At 43.8% G+C, this 24,099-nt stretch overlaps 1 protein-coding gene across 2 annotated transcripts; it reads left to right on the top strand.

The window, feature by feature from the left end:
* On the top strand, positions 1-11,641 carry LOC110516460. Of its 2 annotated transcripts, none has more exons than XM_036956641.1 (6): positions 1-628; positions 6,937-7,008; positions 7,496-7,615; positions 8,027-8,080; positions 8,239-8,322; positions 11,113-11,641. In XM_036956641.1, the coding sequence occupies exons 1-6, from the start codon at positions 425-427 to the stop codon at positions 11,209-11,211; spliced, it is 633 nt and encodes a 210-aa protein (XP_036812536.1). In that variant the 5' UTR covers positions 1-424; the 3' UTR covers positions 11,212-11,641. The 2 variants fall into 2 exon arrangements, with proteins under 2 accessions (XP_036812536.1, XP_036812535.1); XM_036956640.1 differs by lacking the exon at positions 6,937-7,008 and adding an exon at positions 6,781-6,852.
* Positions 11,642-24,099: the final 12,458 nt, after the last annotated feature.

Here is a 24,099-nt window from a genome sequence, read left to right as displayed (position 1 = left end):
ACTGTAGAGAGGAATGCCAGACCCACAGAGATTTCACCTGCGGAGAACAGAGCAGACCTGACTGACTCACCTGCTGAGAGGACGGGAAGAAGAAGGGAATCATTTGCTCAGTCAGTCTTTCAATCAGTCAGTTAGTAGAGTAGGAAACTCAGTGAGTCGATTGTACATCAGTGATTCAGAGATTCAGTGAATCAGATCCTGTATGTGCTGTAGGTCAGATATTTGGCAGGTCATTTGAATCAGGTGATTCAAACAGAAATTGAACGAACCAGGTGACCAGGTGATTCAGATAGAGACAAGGTGAGCAGTTGACCCAGTCGAAGCAGGCACCAGTTGATCCAATCGAAGCAGGCACCAGTTGATCCAGTCGAAGCAGGCACAAGTTGAACCAGTCGAAGCAGGCACCAGTTGATCCAGTATAAATATGCCCAGTTTGTCCAGTGTGGTCCCGTTCTCTCTGCTGCTGGTTCTCCTTCTGGCTGTTATGGGTCAGGACTGTGCTACTTCCCGGGTCCAGAGGGAGGCCCGGTCCAGAGCCCGGTCCAGGGTGTGTGGGAAGAACAGGTTCTCTCACTGTGTGGACCTGGCCAAACTGCAGGAGCTGATCCAGGAAGTCCAGAAAGACTTCGTAAGTACTGACCAACTGTAGTTACACATACTGTCTTCATCAGTAGACTGCTGTATATCTCTATATATACTGTCTTCATCAGTAGACTACTGTATATATCTCTATATATACTGTCTTCATCAGTAGACTACTGTATATATCTCTATATATACTGTCTTCATCAGTAGACTACTGTAGTATATCTCTATATATATACTGTCTTCATCAGTAGACTACTGTATATCTCTATATATATACTGTCTTCATCAGTAGACTACTGTATATCTCTATATATATACTGTCTTCATCAGTAGACTACTGTATATCTCTATATATATACTGTCTTCATCAGTAGACTACTGTATATCTCTATATATATACTGTCTTCATCAGTAGACTACTGTATATCTCTATATATATACTGTATATCTCTCTATATATATATTGTCTTCATCAGTAGACTACTGTTTATCTCTATATATATACTGTCTTCATCAGTAGACTACTGTATATCTCTCTCTATATATATTGTCTTCATCAGTAGACTACTGTATATCTCTCTCTATATATATATTGTCTTCATCAGTAGACTACTGTTTATCTCTATATATATACTGTCTTCATCAGTAGACTACTGTATATCTCTATATATACTGTCTTCATCAGTAGACTACTGTATATCTCTCTCTATATATATTGTCTTCATCAGTAAACTACTGTATATCTCTATATATACTGTCTTCATCAGTAAACTACTGTATATCTCTATATATACTGTCTTCATCAGTAGTCTTCATCAGTAGACTACTGTATATCTCTATATATACTGTCTTCATCAGTAGATTACTGTATATCTCTATATATACTGTCTTCATCAGTAAACTACTGTATATCTCTATATATACTGTCTTCATCAATAGACTACTGTATATCTCTCTATATATATATATTGTCTTCATCAATAGACTACTGTATATCTCTATATTTACACTGTCTTCATCAGTAGACTACTGTATATCTCTCTCTATATACTGTCTTCATTAGAAAACTACATATACTGTCAGTTGAAGTGGGAAGTTTACATACACTTTAGCCAAATACATTTAAAATCAGTTTTTCACAATTCCTGACATTTAATCTGTGTAAAAATGTCCTGTCTTAGGTCAGTTAGGATCACCACTTTATTTTAAGAATGTGAAATGTCAGAATAATAGTAGAGAGAATTATTTATTTCAGCTTTTATTTATTTCATCACATTCCCAGTGGGTCAGAAGTTTACATACACTCAATTAGTATATGGTAGCATTGCCTTTAAATTGTTTAACTTGGGTCAAACATTTTGGGTAGCCTTCAACAAGCTTCCCACAATAAGTTGGGTGAATATTGGCCCCATTCCTCCTGACAGAGCTGGTGTAACTGAGTCAGGTTTGTAGGTCTCCTTGCTCGACATGCTTTTTCAGTTCTGTCCACATATGTTCTATAGGATTGAGGTCAGGGCTTTGTGATGGCCACTCCAATAACTTGACTTTGTTGTCCTTAAGCCATTTTGCCACAACTTTGGAAGTATGCTTGGGGTCATTGTCCATTTGGAAGACCCATTTGCAACCACGCTTTAACTTCCTGACTGATGTCTTGAGATGTTGCTTCAATATATCCACATAATTTTTCCGCCTCATGATGCCATCTATTTTGTGAAGTGCACCAGTCTCTCCTGCAGCAAAGCCCCTCCACAACATGATGCTGCCACCCCCGTGCTTCACGGTTGGGATGGTGTTCTTCGGCTTGCAAGCCTCCCCCTTTTTCCTCCAAACATAACGATGGTCATTATGGCCAAACAGTTCTATTTTTTCTACAGCCATGACATCATTTTCTGGAATTTTCCAAGCTGTTTAAGGGCACAGTCAACTTAGTGTATGACCCACTGGAATTGTGATACAGTGAATCATAAGTGAAATAATCTGTCTGTTAACAATTGTTGGAAAAATTACTTGTGTCGTGCACAAAGTAGATGTCCTAATCGACCTGCCAACTGTATACTGTCTTCATCAGCAGACTACTGTATATCTCTCTATATATACTGTCTTCATCAGTAAACTACTGTATATCTCTCTCTATATATACTGTCTTCATCAGTAGACTACTGTAGTATATCTCTATATATACTGTCTTCATCAGTAGACTACTGTATATCTCTCTATATATACTGACTTCATCAGTAGACTACTGTAGTATATCTCTATATATACTGACTTCATCAGTAGACTACTGTATATCTCTCTATATATATACTGTCTTCATCAGTAGACTACTGTATATCTCTCTATATATATACTGTCTTCATCAGTAGACGACTGTATATCTCTCTATATATACTGTCTTCATCAGCAAACTACTGTATATCTCTCTATATATACTGTCTTCATCAGTACACTACTGTATATATATCTATATATACAGTATACTGTACATCAGGAACTCTCCCCCAAAGACAATGTAGGATTCCATCCCCAACTACAAAATTTTCTGTCAAGACAGAACTGCTGAAGGGGGTGGCATTGCAATCTACTGTAGAGATAACCTGCAGAGTTCTGTCATGCTATCCAGGTGCCCAAACAGTTAGAGCTTTTACCTTTCCATCCTGCCCTGCCTTTCTAAAGTCTTCGAAAGCCAAGTCAACAAACAGATCACTGACCATTTCCAATCCCACCGTACCTTCTCCGCTATGCAATCTGGTTTCCGAGCTGGTCACGGGTGCACCTCAGCCACGCTCAAGGCTCTAAACGATATCATAACCGCCATAGATAAAAGACAGGAACTGTGCAGCCGTCTTCATCGACCTGGCCAAGGCTTTCGACTCTGTCAATCACCGTATTCTTATCGGCAGACTGAACAGCCTTGGTTTCTCTAATGATTGCCTCGCCTGGTTCACCAACTACTTCGCAGACAGAGTTCAATGTGTCAAATCGGAGGGCCTGTTGTCTCTGGCAGTCTCTATGGGGGTGCCACAGGGTTCAATTCTCGGGCCGACTCTTTTCTCTGTATATATCAATGATGTTGCTCTTGGTGCGGGTGATTCTTTGATCCACCTCTATGCAGACGACACCATTCCATACACATCTGGCCCTTCTTTGGACACTGTGCTAACAAACCTAAAAACGAGCTTCAATGCCATACAACACTCCTTCCATGGCCTCCAACTGCTCTTAAATGCTAGTAAAACGAAATGCATGCTCTTCAACCGATCGCTGCCCACACCCACCTGCCCGTCTAGCATGACTACTCTGGACGGTTCTGACTTAGAATATGTGGACAACTACAAATACCTAGGTGTCTGGCTAGACTGTAAACTCTCCATCCAGACTCACATTAAGCATCTCCAATCCAAAGTTAAATCTAGAATCGGCTTCCTATTTCGCAAACAAAGCCTCCTTCACTCATGCTGCCAAACATACCCTCGTAAAACTGACTATCCTACCGATCCTTGACTTCGGTGATGTCATTTTCAAAATAGTCTCCAACACTCTGCTTAGCCATTTTGATGCATTCTATCACAGTGCCATCCGTTTTGTCACCAAAGCCCCATATACTACCTACCACTGCGACCTGTATGCTCTCGTTGGTCTTTGCTAGGTAAAGCTCCGCCTTATCTCAGCTCACTGGTCACCATAGCAACACCCACCCGTAGCACGCGTTCCAGCAGGTACAGTGCCTTGCGAAAGTATTCGGCCCCCTTGAACTTTGCGACCTTTTGCCACATTTCAGGCTTCAAACATAAAGATATAAAACTGTATTTTTTTGTGAAGAATCAACAACAAGTGGGACACAATCATGAAGTGGAACGACATTTATTGGATATTTCAAACTTTTTTAACAAATCAAAAACTGAAAAATTGGGCGTGCAAAATTATTATTAAGTTAATACTTTGTAGCGCCACCTTTTGCTGCGATTACAGCTGTAAGTCGCTTGGGGTATGTCTCTTTCAGTTTTGCACATCGAGAGACTGACATTTTTTCCCATTCCTCCTTGCAAAACAGCTCGAGCTCAGTGAGGTTGGATGGAGAGCATTTGTGAACAGCAGTTTTCAGTTCTTTCCACAGATTCTTGATTGGATTCAGGTCTGGACTTTGACTTGGCCATTCTAACACATTCTAACCATTCCATTGTAGATTTTGCTTTATGTTTTGGATCATTGTCTTGTTGGAAGACAAATCTCCGTCCCAGTCTCAGGTCTTTTGCAGACTCCATCAGGTTTTCTTCCAGAATGGTCCTGTATTTGGCTCCATCCATCTTCCCATCAATTTTAACCATCTTCCCTGTCCCTGCTGAAGAAAAGCAGGCCCAAACCATGATGCTGCCACCACCATGTTTGACAGTGGGGATGGTGTGTTCAGCTGTGTTGCTTTTACGCCAAACATAACGTTTTTCATTGTTGCCAAAAAGTTCAATTTTGGTTTCATCTGACCAGAGCCCATGTTTGGTGTGTCTCCCAGGTGGCGTGTGGCAAACTTTAAAATACACTTTTTATGGATATCTTTAAGAAATGGCTTTCTTCTTGCCACTCTTCCATAAAGGCCAGATTTGTGCAATATACGACTTGATTGTTGTCCTATGGACAGAGTCTCCCACCTCAGCTGTAGATCTCTGCAGTTCATCCAGAGTGATCATGGGCCTCTTGGCTGCATCTCTGATCAGTCTTCTCCTTGTATGAGCTGAAAGTTTAGAGGGACGGCCAGGTCTTGGTAGATTTGCAGTGGTCTGATACTCCTTCCATTTCAATATTATTGCTTGCACAGTGCTCCTTGGGATGTTTAAAGCTTGGGAAATCTTTTTGTATCCAAATCCGGCTTTAAACTTCTTCACAACAGTATCTCGGACCTGCCTGGTGTGTTCCTTGTTCTTCATGATGCTCTCTGCACTTTTAACGGACCTCTGAGACTATCACAGTGCAGGTGCATTTATACAGAGACTTGATTACACACAGGTGGATTGTATTTATCATCATTAGTCATTTAGGTCAACATTGGATCATTCAGAGATCCTCACTGAACTTCTGGAGAGAGTTTGCTGCACTGAAAGTAAAGGGGCTGAATAATTTTGCACTCCCAATTTTTCAGTTTTTGATTTGTTAAAAAAGTTTGAAATATCCAATAAATGTCGTTCCACTTCATGATTGTGTCCCACTTGTTGTTGATTCTTCACAAAAAAAATACAGTTTTATATCTTTATGCTTGAAGCCTGAAATGTGGCAAAAGGTCGCAAAGTTCAAGGGGGCCGAATACTTTCGCAAGGCACTGTATATTGCACTGGTCATCCCCAAAGCCAACACCTCTTTTGGCCGCCTTTCCTTCCAGTTCTCTGCTTCCAATGACTGGAACGAATTGGAAAAATCACTGAAGTTGGAGACTTATATCTCCCTCACTAACTTTAAACGTCAGCTGTCAGAGCAGCTTACCGATCTGTAAATAGCCCTTACAACCAACTACCTACCTCATCCCCATTGTGTTTTTTGTTTTTCTGCTCTTTTGCACACCAGTATTCCTACTTACACATCCTTAACTGCGCATATGCTGTATCACTCCAGTGTTAATTGCTAAATTGTAATTTATTTAACCACTATTGGCCTATTTATTGCCTTACCTTACCTTACTTCATTTACACACACTGTACACAGATCTTTCTATTGTGTTATTGACTGTACGTTTGTTTATGTGTTTATTGTTGTTGTTGTTGTTTATGTCACAATGCTTTTGCTTTTTGAGTGGTAAAATCATGGGTACCCTTCCCAATGGTTTACCAGAGATAGATTCTATTTTTGATGGGTCATTACACTCCCAATGGTTTACCAGAGATAGATTCTATTTTTGATGGGTCATTACACTCCCAATGGTTTACCAGAGATATATTCTATTTTTGATGGGTCATTACACTCCCAATGGCTAACCAGAGATATATTCTATTTTTGATGGGTCATTGCACTCTCAATGGCTAACCAGAGATAGATCATATTTTGATGGGTCATTGCACTCTCAATGGCTAACCAGAGATAGATCATATTTTGATGGGTCATTACACTCCCAATGGCTAAACAGAGATAGATTCTATTTTGATGGGTCATGTGTGAATGAGTCTGTATAGTGGATTGACATACTGTACCTGTTGTTTCCTTCACTAGACAAACACGTCTCATGATGACAGGATCCTGTTAAAGACAGTCACCTTTGACCATATCAAGAAGCACAAGAAGGTAAGGACTGACACAGAAGAAGACAGGCCACCCCTCAGAGCCTGGTTCCTCTCTAGGTTTATAATCTCCACCTGGTACAGCCAGACAAACACGTCTCATGATGACAGGATCCTGTTAAAGACAGTCACCTTTGACAAGATCAAGAAGCACAAGAAGGTAAGGACTGACACAGAAGAAGACAGGCCACCCCTCAGAGCCTGGTTCCTCTCTCTAGGTTTATAATCTCCACCTGGTACAGCCAGAAGAGGACAGGCCACCCCTCAGAGCCTGGCTCCTCTTTAGGTTTCTCATTTCTACCTGGTACAGCCAGAAGGGGACAGGCCACCCCTCAAAGCCTGGTTCTTCTCTAGGTTCCTGACTTGTAGGGACTTTTGCCACTGTGCTTTTGCCTCTGCATAGCTTGCTCATCTGGGTTTTACACCGGGTTTCTGTAAAGCACTTTGTGTGACATCGACTGATGTGAAAAGGGCTTTATAAAAAATACATTTGATTGATTGATCTGTTGGTGCTCTGGGATCCTGCATGAGTCTGAGACGAATGAGTGCAATGAAGAAGTTCCATCGACACCATGTCCATCGTGCTCGACCTCGGCAGCACATTTACTAAACACAATGTCCATTCTCCTGTTCTCTCCCATGTCCAGTACCACGGCTGTGTCCTGCTCAAAATCATTGACTTTTATCGGGAAGTTCTCCAGAGACAAGACAGAAATTATCCTGACCTCGGGGGCCTGCTGGATGAAGTGAAGGAATGCATTCACCCAGTAAGTGTCTCAAACATTATAACTGCCTCCCAAATGGCACCCTAGGGTCCATAGGGCTCTGGTTAAAAGTAGTGCACCATATATGAAATAGGGTGCCATTTGTTTTGGGGACACTTCCTATGTGAATTGCGTGAACCGTCTCTCTGTGACGGTAGAGCCTCAAACACAGACAGGATTTCCTGTGGCCCTTTTTTTGTGTTTCAGGGATTATGTTACACTGCTCTGTAACCCAGCTAGTGTCTGTGTAGAAGACTCTCACACTAAATCTGTCAAAGCAATTTATGACAACATCTGACAAAGTACATGTTTTTTGTTTTTTTTAAATAGATACGATTGTTTGATTGGCTGATTGTTTGATTGGCTGATTGTTTGATTGGCTGATTGTTTGATTGGCTGATTGATTGATTGCAGGTAAAGATCTGTGAAAAGCTATACCAGGAAGCTGCTGGGAAGCCAGTGAATGAGGTAAACACAGGACGGCGCTGACAATCAAACACAAAAGCACGTTAAAACAAGCTTCAACCGCAATTAAACAACCACACGGGGACACGTCAGCATGAGGTAATGAACGACAACCTAATATATATATATATATTTAAACGTATTGTGTTTTATTTCCCCAGTCTAAGATAGAGGAAGATTTGGAGCTGCTGTCGAAGGATGCAGCCATACTGCAGCTGCAGAGACTGAAGGCAGCCAGTAAAAAGGTGTGGTTCCACGTTACCTCTTAATCACCAGTGATCACACATCAATAACACTCGAGATGGGTTACAGAGAACTTCACTGTGTGTTACAGATACACACTGTGCAAGCACGCGTCATGGACTGGCCTTAATAGCTTGTTTCTAGGTTCCTCAATCAATCCATTTTTATTTTAGAAGGCCCTTTTGTTTTTTACATCAGAAGTACTGTTGTCACAAAGGTCTCGACAGTTACCAAGCCTAAACCTAAAGGTCTCTATAGTTACCCAGCCTAAACCTAAAGGTCTCTATAGTTACCAAGCCTAAACCTAAAGGTCTCTATAGTTACCCAGCCTAAACTCAAAGGTCTCTACAGTTTCCCAGCCTAAAGGTCTCTGTAGTTACCCAGCCTAAACCCAAAAGTCTCTGTAGTTTCCCAGCCTAAAGGTCTCTGTAGTTACCCAGCCTAAACTCAAAGGTCTCTGTAGTTTCCCAGCCTAAAGGTCTCTGTAGTTACCCAGCCTAAACCCAAAGGTCTCTACAGTTACCCAGCCTAAACCTAAAGGTCTCTGTAGTTACCCAGCCTAAACCCAAAGGTCTCTACAGTTACCCAGCCTAAACCTAAAGGTCTCTACAGTTACCCAGCCTAAACCTAAAGGTCTCTACAGTTACCCAGCCTAAACTCAAAGGTCTCTGTAGTTTCCCAGCCTAACGGTATCTGTAGTTACCCAGCCTAAACCCAAAGGTCTCTATAGTTACCCAGCCTAACGGTCTCTGTAGTTTCCCAGCCTAAACTCAAAGGTCTCTGTAGTTTCCCAGCCTAAAGGTCTCTGTAGTTTCCCAGCCTAAACCCAAAGGTATCTGTAGTTACCCAGCCTAAACCCAAAGGTCTCTATAGTTACCCAGCCTAACGGTCTCTGTAGTTACCCAGCCTAAACTCAAAGGTCTCTGTAGTTACCCAGCCTAACGGTCTCTGTAGTTTCCCAGCCTAAACCCAAAGGTCTCTATAGTTACCCAGCCTAAACTCAAAGGTCTCTGTAGTTTCCCAGCCTAAAGGTCTCTATAGTTACCCAGCCTAAACTCAAAGGTCTCTGTAGTTTCCCAGCCTAACGGTCTCTGTAGTTACCCAGCCTAAACCCAAAGGTCTCTACAGTTACCCAGCCTAAACTCAAAGGTCTCTGTAGTTTCCCAGCCTAACGGTCTCTGTAGTTACCCAGCCTAAACCCAAAGGTCTCTACAGTTACCCAGCCTAAACTCAAAGGTCTCTGTAGTTACCCAGCCTAAACTCAAAGGTCTCTATAGTTACCCAGCCTAACGGTCTCTGTAGTTTCCCAGCCTAAACTCAAAGGTCTCTGTAGTTTTCCAGCCTAAAGGTCTCTGTAGTTACCCAGCCTAAACCCAAAGGTCTCTACAGTTACCCAGCCTAACTGTCTCTATAGTTACCCAGCCTAAACCCAAAGGTATCTGTAGTTACCCAGCCTAAACCCAAAGGTCTCTATAGTTACCCAGCCTAACGGTCTCTGTAGTTTCCCAGCCTAAACTCAAAGGTCTCTGTAGTTACCCAGCCTAAAGGTCTCTGTAGTTACCCAGCCTAAACCCAAAGGTCTCTACAGTTTCCCAGCCTAAAGGTCTCTGTAGTTACCCAGCCTAAACTCAAAGGTCTCTGTAGTTACCCAGCCTAAAGGTCTCTGTAGTTACCCAGCCTAAACCCAAAGGTCTCTACAGTTACCCAGCCTAACGGTCTCTATAGTTACCCAGCCTAAACCCAAAGGTCTCTATAGTTACCCAGCCTAACGGTCTCTATAGTTACCCAGCCTAAACCTAAAGGTCTCTGTAGTTACCCAGCCTAAACCCAAAGGTCTCTATAGTTACCCAGCCTAAAGGTCTCTATAGTTACCCAGCCTAACGGTCTCTATAGTTACCCAGCCTAAACCCAAAGGTCTCTGTAGTTACCCAGCCTAAACCTAACGGTCTCTATAGTTACCCAGCCTAAACCCAAAGGTCTCTATAGTTACCCAGCCTAAACCTAACGGTCTCTATAGTTACCCAGCCTAAACCCAAAGGTCTCTACAGTTACCCAGCCTAACGGTCTCTATAGTTACCCAGCCTAAACCCAAAGGTCTCTATAGTTACCCAGCCTAACGGTCTCTATAGTTACCCAGCCTAAACCCAAAGGTCTCTGTAGTTACCCAGCCTAAACCTAACGGTCTCTATAGTTACCCAGCCTAAACCCAAAGGTCTCTATAGTTACCCAGCCTAAAACTAACGGTCTCTATAGTTACCCAGCCTAAACCCAAAGGTCTCTATAGTTACCCAGCCTAAACCTAAAGGTCTCTGTAGTTACCCAGCCTAAACCTAAAGGTCTCCATAGTTACCCAGCCTAAACCTAAAGGTCTCTATAGTTACCCAGCCTAACGGTCTCTATAGTTACCCAGCCTAACGGTCTCTACAGTTACCCAGCCTAACGGTCTCTATAGTTACCCAGCCTAAACCTAAAGGTCTCTGTAGTTACCCAGCCTAAACCTAAAGGTCTCTGTAGTTACCCAGCCTAAACCTAAAGGTCTCCATAGTTACCCAGCCTAAACCTAAAGGTCTCTATAGTTACCCAGCCTAACGGTCTCTATAGTTACCCAGCCTAACGGTCTCTACAGTTACCCAGCCTAACGGTCTCTACAGTTACCCAGCCTAACGGTCTCTACAGTTACCCAGCCTAACGGTCTCTATAGTTACCCAGCCTAAACCCAAAGAGCGAAGCAGAAGCACAGACAGGTTCCTCCAGCTAACACCATCTCGTCTGTTCCATCTCTGGTTGTGCAGGTGGTTGAGCTGTCCGAGAGGGCGACTCTGGACAAGGCCATGGTAGAGCTACAGGGTCTGGAGGACTACATTCAGGGGAGGGGCCTCCGCAGGAACTGAGGAAATAATCGGACCGCCAGGAACAACACACACACACACACACACAGACACACGCGTTACCGTGACTACATATACACAGTCCTGCGTTACAGTGACTACATTTACCGTCTTGATGTCACATTTACTGGTTTTACCCTCGTGAGCTGTCGTTGCTTGTAGCCATATTCCCTTAGACATGTTCTGACACGTCCCCTGTTGTTTGTCTATTTCTTCATCTACTTTGGATAACTGTAAACAATTTGACTGACTTGGAATTTTGAACTTGAACCAATATTCAGTTGGGGAGAATGTTTGTGTCCACTGTTGCTGCTAGTACTACATGTTATATTACTACTAGTACTACATGTTATATTACTACTAGTACTAAATGTCCTGTTACTACTAGTACTACATGTTCTGTTACTACTAGTACTGCATGTTCTGTTACTACTAGTACTACATGTTATATTACTACTAGTACTACATGTTATATTACTACTAGTACTAAATGTCCTGTTACTACTAGTACTACATGTTCTGTTACTACTAGTACTGCATGTTCTGTTACTACTAGTACTACATGTCATATTACTACTAGTACTACATGTCCTGTTACTACTAGTACTACATGTTCTGTTACTACTAGTACTACATGTTATGTTACTACTAGTACTACATGTTATATTACTGCTAGTACTGCATGTTCTGTTACTACTAGTACTGCATGTTCTGTTACTACTAGTACTACATGTTATGTTACTACTAGTACTGCATGTTCTGTTACTACTAGTACTACATGTTCTGTTACTACTAGTACTACATGTTATGTTACTACTAGTACTACATGTTCTGTTACTACTAGTACTGCATGTTCTGTTACTACTAGTACTGCATGTTCTGTTACTACTAGTACTGCATGTTCTGTTACTACTAGTACTACATGTTTTGTTACTACTAGTACTACATGTTATGTTACTACTAGTACTGCATGTTCTGTTACTACTAGTACTGCATGTTCTGTTACTACTAGTACTGCATGTTCTGTTACTACTAGTACTGCATGTTCTGTTACTACTAGTACTACATGTTCTGTTACTACTAGTACTACATGTTCTGTTACTACTAGTACTATATGTTATGTTACTACTAGTACTACATGTTATGTTACTACTAGTACTATATGTTATATTACTGCTAGTACTACATGGTCTGTTACTGCTAGTACTACATGTTCTGTTACTACTAGTACTACATGTTCTGTTACTACTAGTACTATATGTTATATTACTGCTAGTACTGCATGTTCTTGTGTACTGTGTATATATTCCATATGGTTCTCTGGAGTGTTGCTCTCCTACAGGACTATATTACTGCTAGTACTACATGTTCTGTTACTGCTAGTACTGCATGTTCTTGTGTACTGTGTATATATTCCATATGCTTCTCTGGAGTGTTGCTCTCCTACAGGACTATATTACTTTATTTGAAGTAAAGCCATAGGAAAACGTGTGTTTTCTCCAGATTGTCTGTACTTTCAGTGAAAGGTCTAATCTGTGACAGTGAATGCAGCCATTCAACTGTAGATTTATCACGCCAGCATATCAATGGATGTTTTTTCATTCTTTTTTCAATGAAAACCCTGTCTGTAAAAAAACCCACAAAAAAAACCCACACTGAGGCCAATGAATGTATCACGTCTGTATTTAAACCTGTGTATCAATAAAAAGAGATGCCTGCAACACCTGACTCAGTACGGCTCAGTATCCTACAACCTAGTGGAAAACCCTTCTCCTGTGGACCTGTGTGTAGAGAGGGGAGAGACCAGGAAGAGAGGGAGAGACCGGGAAGAGAGGGAGAGACCAGGAAGAAGGGGGTATCCCAGTTTGTACTCAAGAGATTCTATAAATCAGTTCGTATGTTAAATTCTATGGTTGTATGTGAAATTCTACCTACGGAGTAGGACCTGGTATCTACACTGGAACCAATCTACTATTCTAAACAGGATGAAGCTAAGAACTAGGACAAGGACAAAGATTCCAAAGATTCCAAAGATGATTTAATCACTCGAAGATTCCAATTCCGGGCAGAGGCCTGATGGAAGTTCCGGAGTGGAGTTTCCCTGTTTCCTCCCTCCATTGTTATTTCTATTCAAAGGTTGCACCTGCGTGTCATGCCATTGTTATGAAAGCTATAGTGCGATAGTGGTGGCCTAAAAGTTGTGACAAGTCATTCATTGGGGAAGTTGTCAAAATATTTAGTAGGAAAACAACTTTGCCCGCATTATCGTGTCGTCAAATTTACTTTAGACAGATGGCAATGTTGTCATAATAAAAGCTAGCGACTTTTGTCTAAAATAGCTAGCAATGCTAACGTTAGCTAGTTTTTGAAAAAATCAAGTGTGCTCCCGCTCAATCTTAGCTAGCTAGCTAACGTTATACTGCATTTTATTTATCTCCTGTTGAATAGCATTGTATTTCCAAGCCACTGTAATGCACTTTTGATGAAATCTTCATCAGCGCTCATAGACGATGCGTTGAAGGAGAATGCTCACTCGGGCATCAGTCCAAAAACAAACGTTGAAATATTATGACAAAATATACAACCTGTGAATTGTTCAGGTCACTGCTCCTGTAGACTGTAGGCTGCGGACTGGTTCAATATCAGTATTGACTCGGGCAGTGGATTGTACTGTACAGTGAGTCTGCCATCTACAGTACAGAGCAGGAGAATCAGTCAGAGCCAGGCAACAGAGTTAGAGCTCAAAAAAGACTGCAAATGAGGACGTGAAAAGGGTCTGTTTAGTTTGTCTTTGTGTGTGTGTGTGTGTGTGTGTGTGTGTGTGTGTGTGTGTGTGTGTGTGTGTGTGTGTGTGTGTGTGTGTGTGTGTGTGTGTGTGTGTGGGTGTGTGTGTGTGGGTGTGTGCGTGTGTCCGTGCATTGGGTTTGTGCGTGTGTGCGTGTGTGTGTCCGTGCATTGGGTTTGTGTGTGTGTGTGTGTGTGTGTGTGTGTGTGTGTGTGTGTGTGTGTGTGTGTGTGTGTGTGTGTGCGTGTGCGTGCTTGCGGGCGTGCGTGCGTGTGCGTGCGAGCGTGCGTGTGTGTGTGTGTGCGTGCTTGCTTGCGTGCGTGTGTAAGTGTGCGTGCGCGCGTGTTTATGTGTGTGTCCACAGGGAACTAGTGGAAACCAATCTATCAAGATGGAACAATGCATGAAGATATTAATTACTAACTGCAACACTGATCACCCTGCCCTCACAGGTATTGAGGTCACAAGTACAGTACACATGGAGCAGGCTTCACACAGGTACTGAGGTACAGTACACATGGGGCAGGCTTCACACAGGTACTGACGTACAGTACACATGGGGCAGGCTTCACACAGGTACTGACGTACAGTACACATGGAGCAGGCTTCACACAGGTATTGAGGTCACACGTACAGTACACATGGAGCAGGCTTCACACAGGTATTGAGGTCACACGTACAGTACACATGGGGCAGGCTTCACACAGGTATTGTGTGTGTGTGTGTGTGTGTGTTGCAGGCTTCACGTTGGTGCTGCGATGGCTATTGTAGCCTACATCACCAAACTTCCTGTTGTTAATGACAACGTCCTGTTTTCAGAATCACCAAACTCAAGTCCAGTTGTCAATGATAAACATCCAGTATGGAACGTGGCAGAATTGTGAAAAGTCATGGCTCATGTGGAATTTCTAAATGTCCAGGCCAGTCCCCTTCTGCCTGTACCTGGTGGAGATTAGAAACCTAGAGAGGAACCAGGCTCTGAGGGGTGTCCAGTCCCCTTCTGGCTGTACCAGGTGGAGATTAGAAACCTAGAGAGAGGAACCAGGCTCTGAGGGGTGGCCAGTCCCCTTCTGGCTGTACCAGGTGGAAATTATAAACCTAGAGAGGAACCAGGCTCTGAGGGGTGGCCAGTCCTCTTCTGGCTGTACCAGGTGGAGATTAGAAACCTAGAGAGGAACCAGGCTCTGAGGGGTGGCCAGTCCTCTTCTGGCTGTACCAGGTGGAGATTAGAAACCTAGAGAGGAACCAGGCTCTGAGGGGTGGCCAGTCCTCTTCTGGCTGTACCAGGTGGAGATTATAAACCTAGAGAGGAACCAGGCTCTGAGGGGTGGCCTGTCCTCTTCTGGCTGTACCAGGTGGAGATTATAAACCTAGAGAGGAACCAGGCTCTGAGGGGTGTTCAGTCCTCTTCTGGCTGTACCAGGTGGAGATTAGAAACCTAGAGAGGAACCAGGCTCTGAGGGGTGGCCAGTCCTCTTCTGGCTGTACCAGGTGGAGATTATAAACCTAGAGAGGAACCAGGCTCTGAGGGGTGGCCTGTCCTCTTCTGGCAGCAATTAGAAATTAGTACAAGGAGGTGTGCTCTCTCTGCTAAGCAATTAGCAATTAGTACAAGAAGGTGTGCTTTCTCTGCTAGGCAATTAGCAATTAGTACAAGGAGGTGTGCTCTCTCTGCTAGGCAATTAGCAATTAGTACAAGGAGGTGTGGTAATGTCTCAATACTCTGGATCGATGAACTCCTCAACAGTCATTGGGTCTGGCACGTGAGACTACAGGGGCTCTGCCCTGCATTGTGGTAGTGTCTTAATGCTATGGCCACTGCCCTATAAAGGAAATCCAGCATTATACTGGGTGAATGACAGATGCAAGTCTTTTTCAGAAGGATTTAAACAGGTACAGCCTACCCAGTGGGCAAAACTGGTTGATATGATGTCCTTTTTAACCCGTTTTGTTCTCTGCTTAGGGTTCCACCTGATCCAAAGGATACGTGTAAAGTCATGAGCTTTAAAATGCCTCTCTTATCAATACCCATGTTTACTTGACAATACATGTAAGTCTAACCCTTTAGCCTTAGCCTGACAACACCTTAGTTACTGTGTTGTGGAAGGAGTTGGTTGGTTTTTACGAGGTGTCTTCATAGCTCAGAAAAACCCTTCCTCTCTTCTCGTCACTTCTGATAAGCGTCTATCTGTCAGGGCTTACGATAAGAGTCACCCGGGCCGCCAGACCACAGGCTCAGCTGTATAGAGACCGCAGTCAACTCGGGTGGTGTTTCTTAGTAAGCAACCCAACCCCAGGGCTGCTAGGATGTAGCGCACAAAGGGGCTTCACAGCACAAACCACCTGTGTGTTTTTACCTTGTACCGTTCAGGGCCCTGAAGGTACACTAAATGGACTGTGTCTATCTAAAATGAAACCAAGAATGAACGAATGCAGAACCTACAACTTATGTCCTGTATGTCTGCATTGACACTCAGTATTTGATGGTACACTGGATTAGACCTGGCGCGGCAGTTATGGAGACATGCCACCAACAGCATAGCAACAGAACTCTGCTGTTCTAAGAATGGAAAAACCGTTGCTTGTCTTTCAGTGACACTTCTACGGAATTCTACTGTTCTAAAAATAGAAAACTGTTGCTTGTCTTTCAGTGACACTTCTACATCTCTCTCTCGCTCTCTCTCTCTCTCTCGCTCTCTCTCTCTCTCTCTCCTTGCAGACTGAAAGTGGTGGGCGAGCAAGTATCTCAGCAGTTTCAGTCTCACTTTGTCCACATTAAATGCACTCTGATACAACCAAGGCATGGTAGTGAGTGCAGGACTCAGTGTATACGTTCCTCATCATGAAGTTAGGTCCCATACGTTCACAATACCGCACGGTAACAGATCTCATCGACTTTATACAACAGACATTCACAATACCGCACGGTAACAGATTCTTATCTTCTTATCTAAGAGAGATTCAAATCCAAACAAAACTCCGGAGAGACGATAAGCAGACCAAAAATAAAACTTTCACATGCCCCTTTTCTTCACAGCATGTGTAACTGTGTTGAGATTACAGTACGATAGTCTGTGGTGAACCCACAGACGTTTAGTCCAATAGAAACTAACAGCAAATGATGTTGTTGGTTGCTTTTCTGTAATGTTTCACAGCGGTGAGTGGTTCTTCCTGCTTCGAGACGTTCTCATGGGATTTAACTCACGGCATCATCCCTTCAGGTGGACTGTTAAGATCCTTTGAACAGTAGCCTAGTGGTTAGAGGGTTGGGCCAGTACCTGAAAGGTTGCTGGATCGGCTCCCAGAGCTGTCAAGGTAAAAAATATGTTGTTCTGCCCCTGAACGAAGCAGTTAACCCACTGTTCCTAGACCAGTTAACCCACTGTTCCTAGACCAGTTAACCCACTGTTCCTAGACCAGTTAACCCACTGTTCCTAGACCAGTTAACCCCACTGTTCCTAGACCAGTTAACCCACTGTTCCTAGACCAGTTAACCCACTGTTCCTAGACCAGTTAACCCACTGTTCCTAGACCAGTTAACCCACTGTTCCTAGACCAGTTAACCCACTGTTCCTAGACCAGTTAACCCACTGTTCCTAGACCAGTTAACCCACTGTTCCTAGACCAGTTAACCCACTGTTCCTAGACCAGTTAACCCACTGTTCCTAGACCAGTTAACCCCACTGTTCCTAGACCAGTTAACCCACTGTTGTTTTAAATAAGAATGTGTTCTTAAATGACTTGCCAAGTTAAATAAAGGTAACATAAAAAAATACAAAATAAATTGATTGAATGAATTAATCAATACGGACAATATCTATTCACATGCAGTACAGGCCTACACAGTCATTTATCAATGCCCTGTTATTCCCACTGTAGGGTGACAGGCTGTGTCAATATGATGATAATGGCATCGTCAACTCTGTGGTTGAAGGTTGGGATACGTGCATGATACATCCCAGGGTGGCACAGCGGTCTAAGGCACTGCATCTCAGTGCAAGATATGTCACTACAGACACCCTGGTTCAATTCCAGGCTGTATCACAACTCGGCTGTGATTGGGAGTCCCATATGGCGGCGCACAATTGGTCCAGCGTCGTCCGGGTTTGGTCGTCATTGTAAATAAGAATTTGTTCTCAACTGAAATTGGACTAGTTACATTTTTTTTTTTTTACAAATAAATAAACATCAACACAGTCTCATTAGAATATGTCAAAATAGGGACAATGAACAATTGTAGTCATACTGCACGTCGCCCATGTTGACATATCAGTTATGTATGATTTATGATGGCAGATGCTTGGTTTCTATACACGTCTACCTTACATGACCTTTAACCTTCCCCCTCTCTCCTCATCTACATAATCGGGGAGACAGTTGCACCCTCTGCGGTGTTTCCGCGAGAGTTTTACCCATGTGTCACTTCCTTTGCAATGTCAGCAAAGAGTGTGTGGGAGAGTAACGCTCTTCTCACAGAACAGCTAACAGTGTTAAATGTACACTAAGTATCGTCTAAATTATAGATTGATAGGTCAACTTCGAGAGGTCAACAAATCGATTGTAATGATCTCATTATTTGTGATATTTAACCATTGTTTTATTTTTATTTTTTTTATTTCATCTTTATTTTAGCATTAATACTGGAGTGATATGCAGATGATGATGTGCAAGTAGAGATACTGGGGTGCAAAAGAGCAAGAGGATAAATAACAATATGGGGATGAGGTAGTTGGGTGGGCTATTTATAGATTGGCTGTGTACAGGTACAGTGATCGGTAAGCTGCTCAGACAGCTGATGCTTAAAGCTAGTGAGGGAGATATAAGACTCCAGCTTCAGTGATTTTTTAAATTCGTTCCAGTCATTGGTAGCAGAGAACTGGAAGGAAAGGCGGCCAAAGGAAGTGTTGGCTTTGGGGATGACCAGTGAAATATACCTGCTGGAGCGAGTGCTATGGGTGGGTGTTGCTATGGTGACCAGTGAGCTGAGTTAAGGCGGGGCTTTACCTAGCATAGACTTATAGATGACCTGGAGCCAGTGGGTTTGGCGACTAATATGTGTTGAGGGCCAGCCAATGAGAGCATACAGGTTGCAGTGGTGGGTCGAATATGGGGCTTTGGTGACAAAATGGATGGCACTGTGATAGACTACATCCAGTTTGCTGAGTAAATGACATTGCCAAAGTCAAGGATCGGTAGGAAAGTCAGTTTTACGAGGGTATGTTTGGCAGTATGAGTGAAGGAGGCTTTGTTGCGAAATTGAAAGCCGATTCTAGATTTAACTTTGGATTGGAGGATCTTAATGTGAGTCTGGAAAGAGAGTTTACAGTCAAGCCAGACACCTAGGTAGTTGTAGTTGTCCACATATTCTAAGTCAGAACCGTCCAGAGTAGTGATGCCAGTCGGGGCAGAAGGGTGCGGGCAACGAATCGGTTGAAGAGCATGCAGTAAGTTTTACTTGCATTTAAAAGCAGTTGGAGGCCTCGAAGGGAGAGTTGTATGGGATTGAAGCTCGTTTGGAGGTTTGTTAGGACACAGTGTTCAAAGAAGGGCCAGATGTATATGGAATGGTGTCGTCTGCGTAGAGGTGGATCAGAGAATTACCAGCAGCAAGAGCGACATCATATACAGAGAAAAGAGTTGGCCCGAGAATTGAACCCTGTGGCACCCCCATAGAGACTGCCAGAGGTCCGGACAACAGGCCCTCGGATTTGACACATTGAACTCTGTCTGAGAAGTAGTTGGTGAACCAGGCGAGGCAGTCAATAGAGAAACCAAGGCTGTTCAGTCTGTTGATAAGAATGTGTTGATTGACAGAGTTCAAAGCCTTGGCCAGGTCGATGAAGACGACTGCACAGTACTGTCTTTTATCAATGGCTGTTATGATATCGTTTAGGACCTTGAGCGAGTCTGAGGTGCACCCGTGACCAGCTCGGAAATTGCATAGCGGAGAAAGTACGGTGTGATTCGAAATGGTCAGTGATCTGTTTGGCTTTCGAAGATTTTAGAAAGGCAGGGCAGGATGGACATAGGTCTATAACAGTTTGCGTCTGGAGTGTCTCCCCCTTTGAAGAGGGGGATGACCGCTGCAGCTGTCTAATCTTTGGGGATCTCAGACGATACGAATGTGAGGTTGATTTAGGGGTTGCCACAATTTCGACGGATAATTTTAGAAAGAGAGGTTCCAGATTGTCTAGCCCAGCTGGTTTGTAGGGATCCAGATTTTGCAGCTCTTTCAGAACATCAGCTGTCTGGATTTGTGTGAAGGAGAGGCGGGGGGGGGGGGGGGGGGGGGGGGGGGGGGGCTTGGGCAAGTTGCTGCAGGGGTGCTGAGATGTTGGCCGGGGTAGATGTAGCCAGGTGGAAAGCATGGCCAGCCGTAGAAAAATGCTTATTGAAATGATCTATTATCGTAGATTTATCGATGGTGACAATGTTTCCTATACTCAGTGCAGTTGGCAGCTGGGAGGAGGTGCTCTTGTTCTCCATGGACTTTACAGTGTCCCAAAACCTTTTGGAATTAGCGCTCCAGGATGCAAATTTCTGTTTTAAAAAGCTAGCCTTAGCTTTCCTAACTGACTGAGTATATTGGTTTCTGTCTTCCCTGAAAAGTTGCATATCGCGTGGGCTATTCGATGCTAATGCAGAACGCCACAGGATGTTTTTGTGCTGGTCAATGGCAGTCAAGTCCGGGGTGAACCAAGGGCTATATCTGCACTTAGTTCTTCATTTTTGAATGGGGCATGCTTATTTAAGATGGTGAGGAAAACACTTTTAAAGAGCAACCAGGCATCCTCTACTGGCGGGATGAGTTCAGTATCCTTCCATGATACCCGGGCCAGGTCGATTAGAAAGGCCTGCTCACTGAAGTGTTTTAGGGAGCATTTGACAGTGATGAGGGGTGGTGGTTTGACCGTGGACCCATTACACACACAGGCAATGAGGCAATGATCGCTGAGATCCTGGTTGAAGACAGCAGAGGTGTATTTAGAGGGAAGTTGGTCAGGATGATATCTAAGAGGGTGCCGATGGTTACGGATTTAGGGTTGTACCTGGTATGTTCCTTGATAACTTGTGTGAGATTGAGGGCGTCTAGCTTAGATTGTAGGACGGCCGGGCCGTGTTAAGCATGTTCCAGTTTAGGTCACCTAACAGTACGAGCTCTGAAGCTAGATGGGGGGCAATCAATTCACATATGGTGTCCAGGGCACAGCTGGGGGCTGAAGGGGGTCTATAACAAGCGGCAACAGTGAGAGACTTGTTTCTGGAAAGGTGGATTTTTAAAAGTAGAAGCTCGAATTGTTTGAGCACAGACCTGGATAGTATGACAGAACTCTGCAGGCTATCTCTGCAGTAGATTGCAACTCCGCACTCTTTGGCAGTTTTATCTTGTTAGAAAGTGATATAGTTAGGGATGGACATTTTAGGATTTTTGGTGGCCTTCCTAAGCCAAGATTCAGACACGGCTAGGACATCCGGGTTGGCGGAGTGTGCTAAAGCAGTGAATAGAACATACTTAGTTAACATGCATGAAACCAAGGCTTTTACGGTTACAGAAGTCAACAAATGAGAGCGCCTGGGGAATGGCAGTGGAGCTAGGGGCTGCAGGATTAACCTCTACATCACCAGAGGAACAGAGGAGGAGTAGGATAAGGGTACGGTTAAAGGCTATGGTCGTCTAGTGCGTTCAGAACAGAGAGTAAAAGGAGCAGATTTCTGGGCACGGAAGAATAGATTCAAGGCATAATGTACAGACAAAGGGTATGGTAGGATGTGAATACAGTGGAGGTAAACCTAGGCATTGAGTGACGATGAGAGAGGTTTGATAGAGGTATCGCGCTGTGCAGACTGACAGGAATTGAACGGGCTGAGGCTGGCTGATGTCTGAGTTAAGGGTGAGGACCGCTAGCAGTGGCTAACTAACCACTAGCTAGTAGCTAGTTAACTGGCTAGCTACCGATGGGGGTTCTGGTTCTAAAGCATAAAAAAAATAGTAGATCCGTACCACAATGAGTGAGGCGGGTTGCAGGAGAGTATGTTCAGTCCATAAGATGGAAATTGAGATTTTAAAAAAGATATTAAAAGAAAAATATCTATATGGGACGGGACAAGACAAACAGACGTCCTACTGCTACGCCATCTTGGATCATGGATCATTGTAGTTATATATCATGTAGATTAGTTGGTTTCATTGTGTTGTGACCGCAATCGTTAGATGAATTGACCAGGCAAACCGATCCCTTATAGCCTGGTTCCTCTCTGGGTTTCTCTGGGTTTCTTCCTAGGTTCTGGCCTTTCTAGGGAGTTTTTTTCCTAGCCACCGTGCTTCTACACCTGCATTGCTTGCTGTTTTGGGGGTTTTACGGCTGGGTTTCTGTACAGCACTTTGAGACATCAGCTGATGTACGAAGGGCTTTATAAATACATTTGATTGATTGATGAATTGTCCACATAGGACATACAGTATATCATTAACTTACTAGTTGGTGGACTATTGAATGACTAATGAAATGCATTCTGAATGGGGTTTTGTCAGTGTATGTATAGGTTTGTATGTATGCATTGGGGTTTGTATGTCTGTATAGTGCATGTATATATTAGTTTCAGCAACATCAGAGTTCTCGGTTTCAGTATCGAATGTAAAGGTCGCTGGAGTTGGTTATTCCCCCCCCCCCCCCCCCCCTTGTGATTGGAAATCTCTAACCACAGCTGAGTAAACTCTGTCTGTTACATGCATTCACACACAAACACATGTATTTCACACGTTCTATTCTAGGCAGTGAAGGTTGAACTGTCAGTAGGACCATGAACCATAGGAGGGATGTAACACCTCTTGTAAAAGACAAGACTTACTGTCAAGCCAGGTACCGGCCTATAAGAGGTAGAGGTAAAATAGAACACACCGTGGGGATTTCCAAGAGACAGACAGACAGACAGACAGACAGACAGAGTTACAGTTCATATAAGGAAAATCAGTCAATTTAAATAAATAAATTAGGTCCTAATCTATGTAAGATGCAGCCCTGGATGGGCCTGGGAGAGCATAGGCCCACCCACTTAGGAGCCAGGCCCAGCCAATTAGGAGCCAGGCCCACCCACTTAGGAGCCAGGCCCACCCACTCAGGAGCCAGGCCCACCCACTTAGGAGCCAGGCTCAGCCAATTAGGAGCCAGGCCCACCCACTTAGGAGCCAGGCCCAGCCAATTAGAAGCCAGGCCCAGCCAATTAGGAGCCAGGCCCACCCACTTAGGAGCCAGGCCCACCCACTCAGGAGCCAGGCCCACCCACTTAGGAGCCAGGCTCAGCCAATTAGGAGCCAGGCCCACCCACTTAGGAGCCAGGCCCAGCCAATTAGGAGCCAGGCCCACCCACTTAGGAGCCAGGCCCAGCCAATTAGAAGCCAGGCCCAGCCAATTAGGAGCCAGGCCCACCCACTTAGGAGCCAGGCCCAGCCAATTAGGAGCCAGGCCCAGCCAATTAGGAGCCAGGCCCACCCACTTAGGAGCCAGGCTCAGCCAATTAGAATCTGTTTTTTTTCCCCTCACAAAAGGGCTTTATTACAGACAGAAATACTCCTCGGCACCCTACTCTCCCCCCTCTGACAATCCCGCAGGTGAAGCAGCCGGATGTGGAGTTCCTGGGCTGGAGTGGTTTCACGTGGTCTGTGCCTGTGAGACGGGTTGGACGTATCGCCAAATTCTCTAAAACTATATTGGTGGCGGCTTATGATAAGATAAATTAACATTAAATTCTCTGGAAACAGCTCTGTGGCATTGTGTTGCGTGCCAAAACTGCAAATTTTTAGAGAGGCCTTGATGGAATATCAGACCTGGGTTCAACCCTGATGGAATATCAGACCTGGGTTCAACCCTGATGTAATGTCAGACATGGGTTCAACCTTGATGTAATATCACACATGATTTCAGCCCTGATGTAATATCAGACATGGGTTCAACCTTGATGTAATATCATACATGATTTCAGCCCTGATGTAATATCAGACATGGGTTCAACCCTGATGTAATATCAGACATGGGTTCAACCTTGATGTAATTGTCCGACGGCACAAGGTGCACCTGTCTAATGATCACACTGTTAATTATTAATCA

This window comes from Oncorhynchus mykiss, chromosome 21 (assembly GCF_013265735.2).
Source record: "Oncorhynchus mykiss isolate Arlee chromosome 21, USDA_OmykA_1.1, whole genome shotgun sequence".
Classification (NCBI taxonomy): Eukaryota; Metazoa; Chordata; class Actinopteri; order Salmoniformes; family Salmonidae; genus Oncorhynchus; species Oncorhynchus mykiss.
Note: the sequence above shows the minus strand (reverse complement) of the source record. Positions and strands in the feature narration are given on the sequence as shown.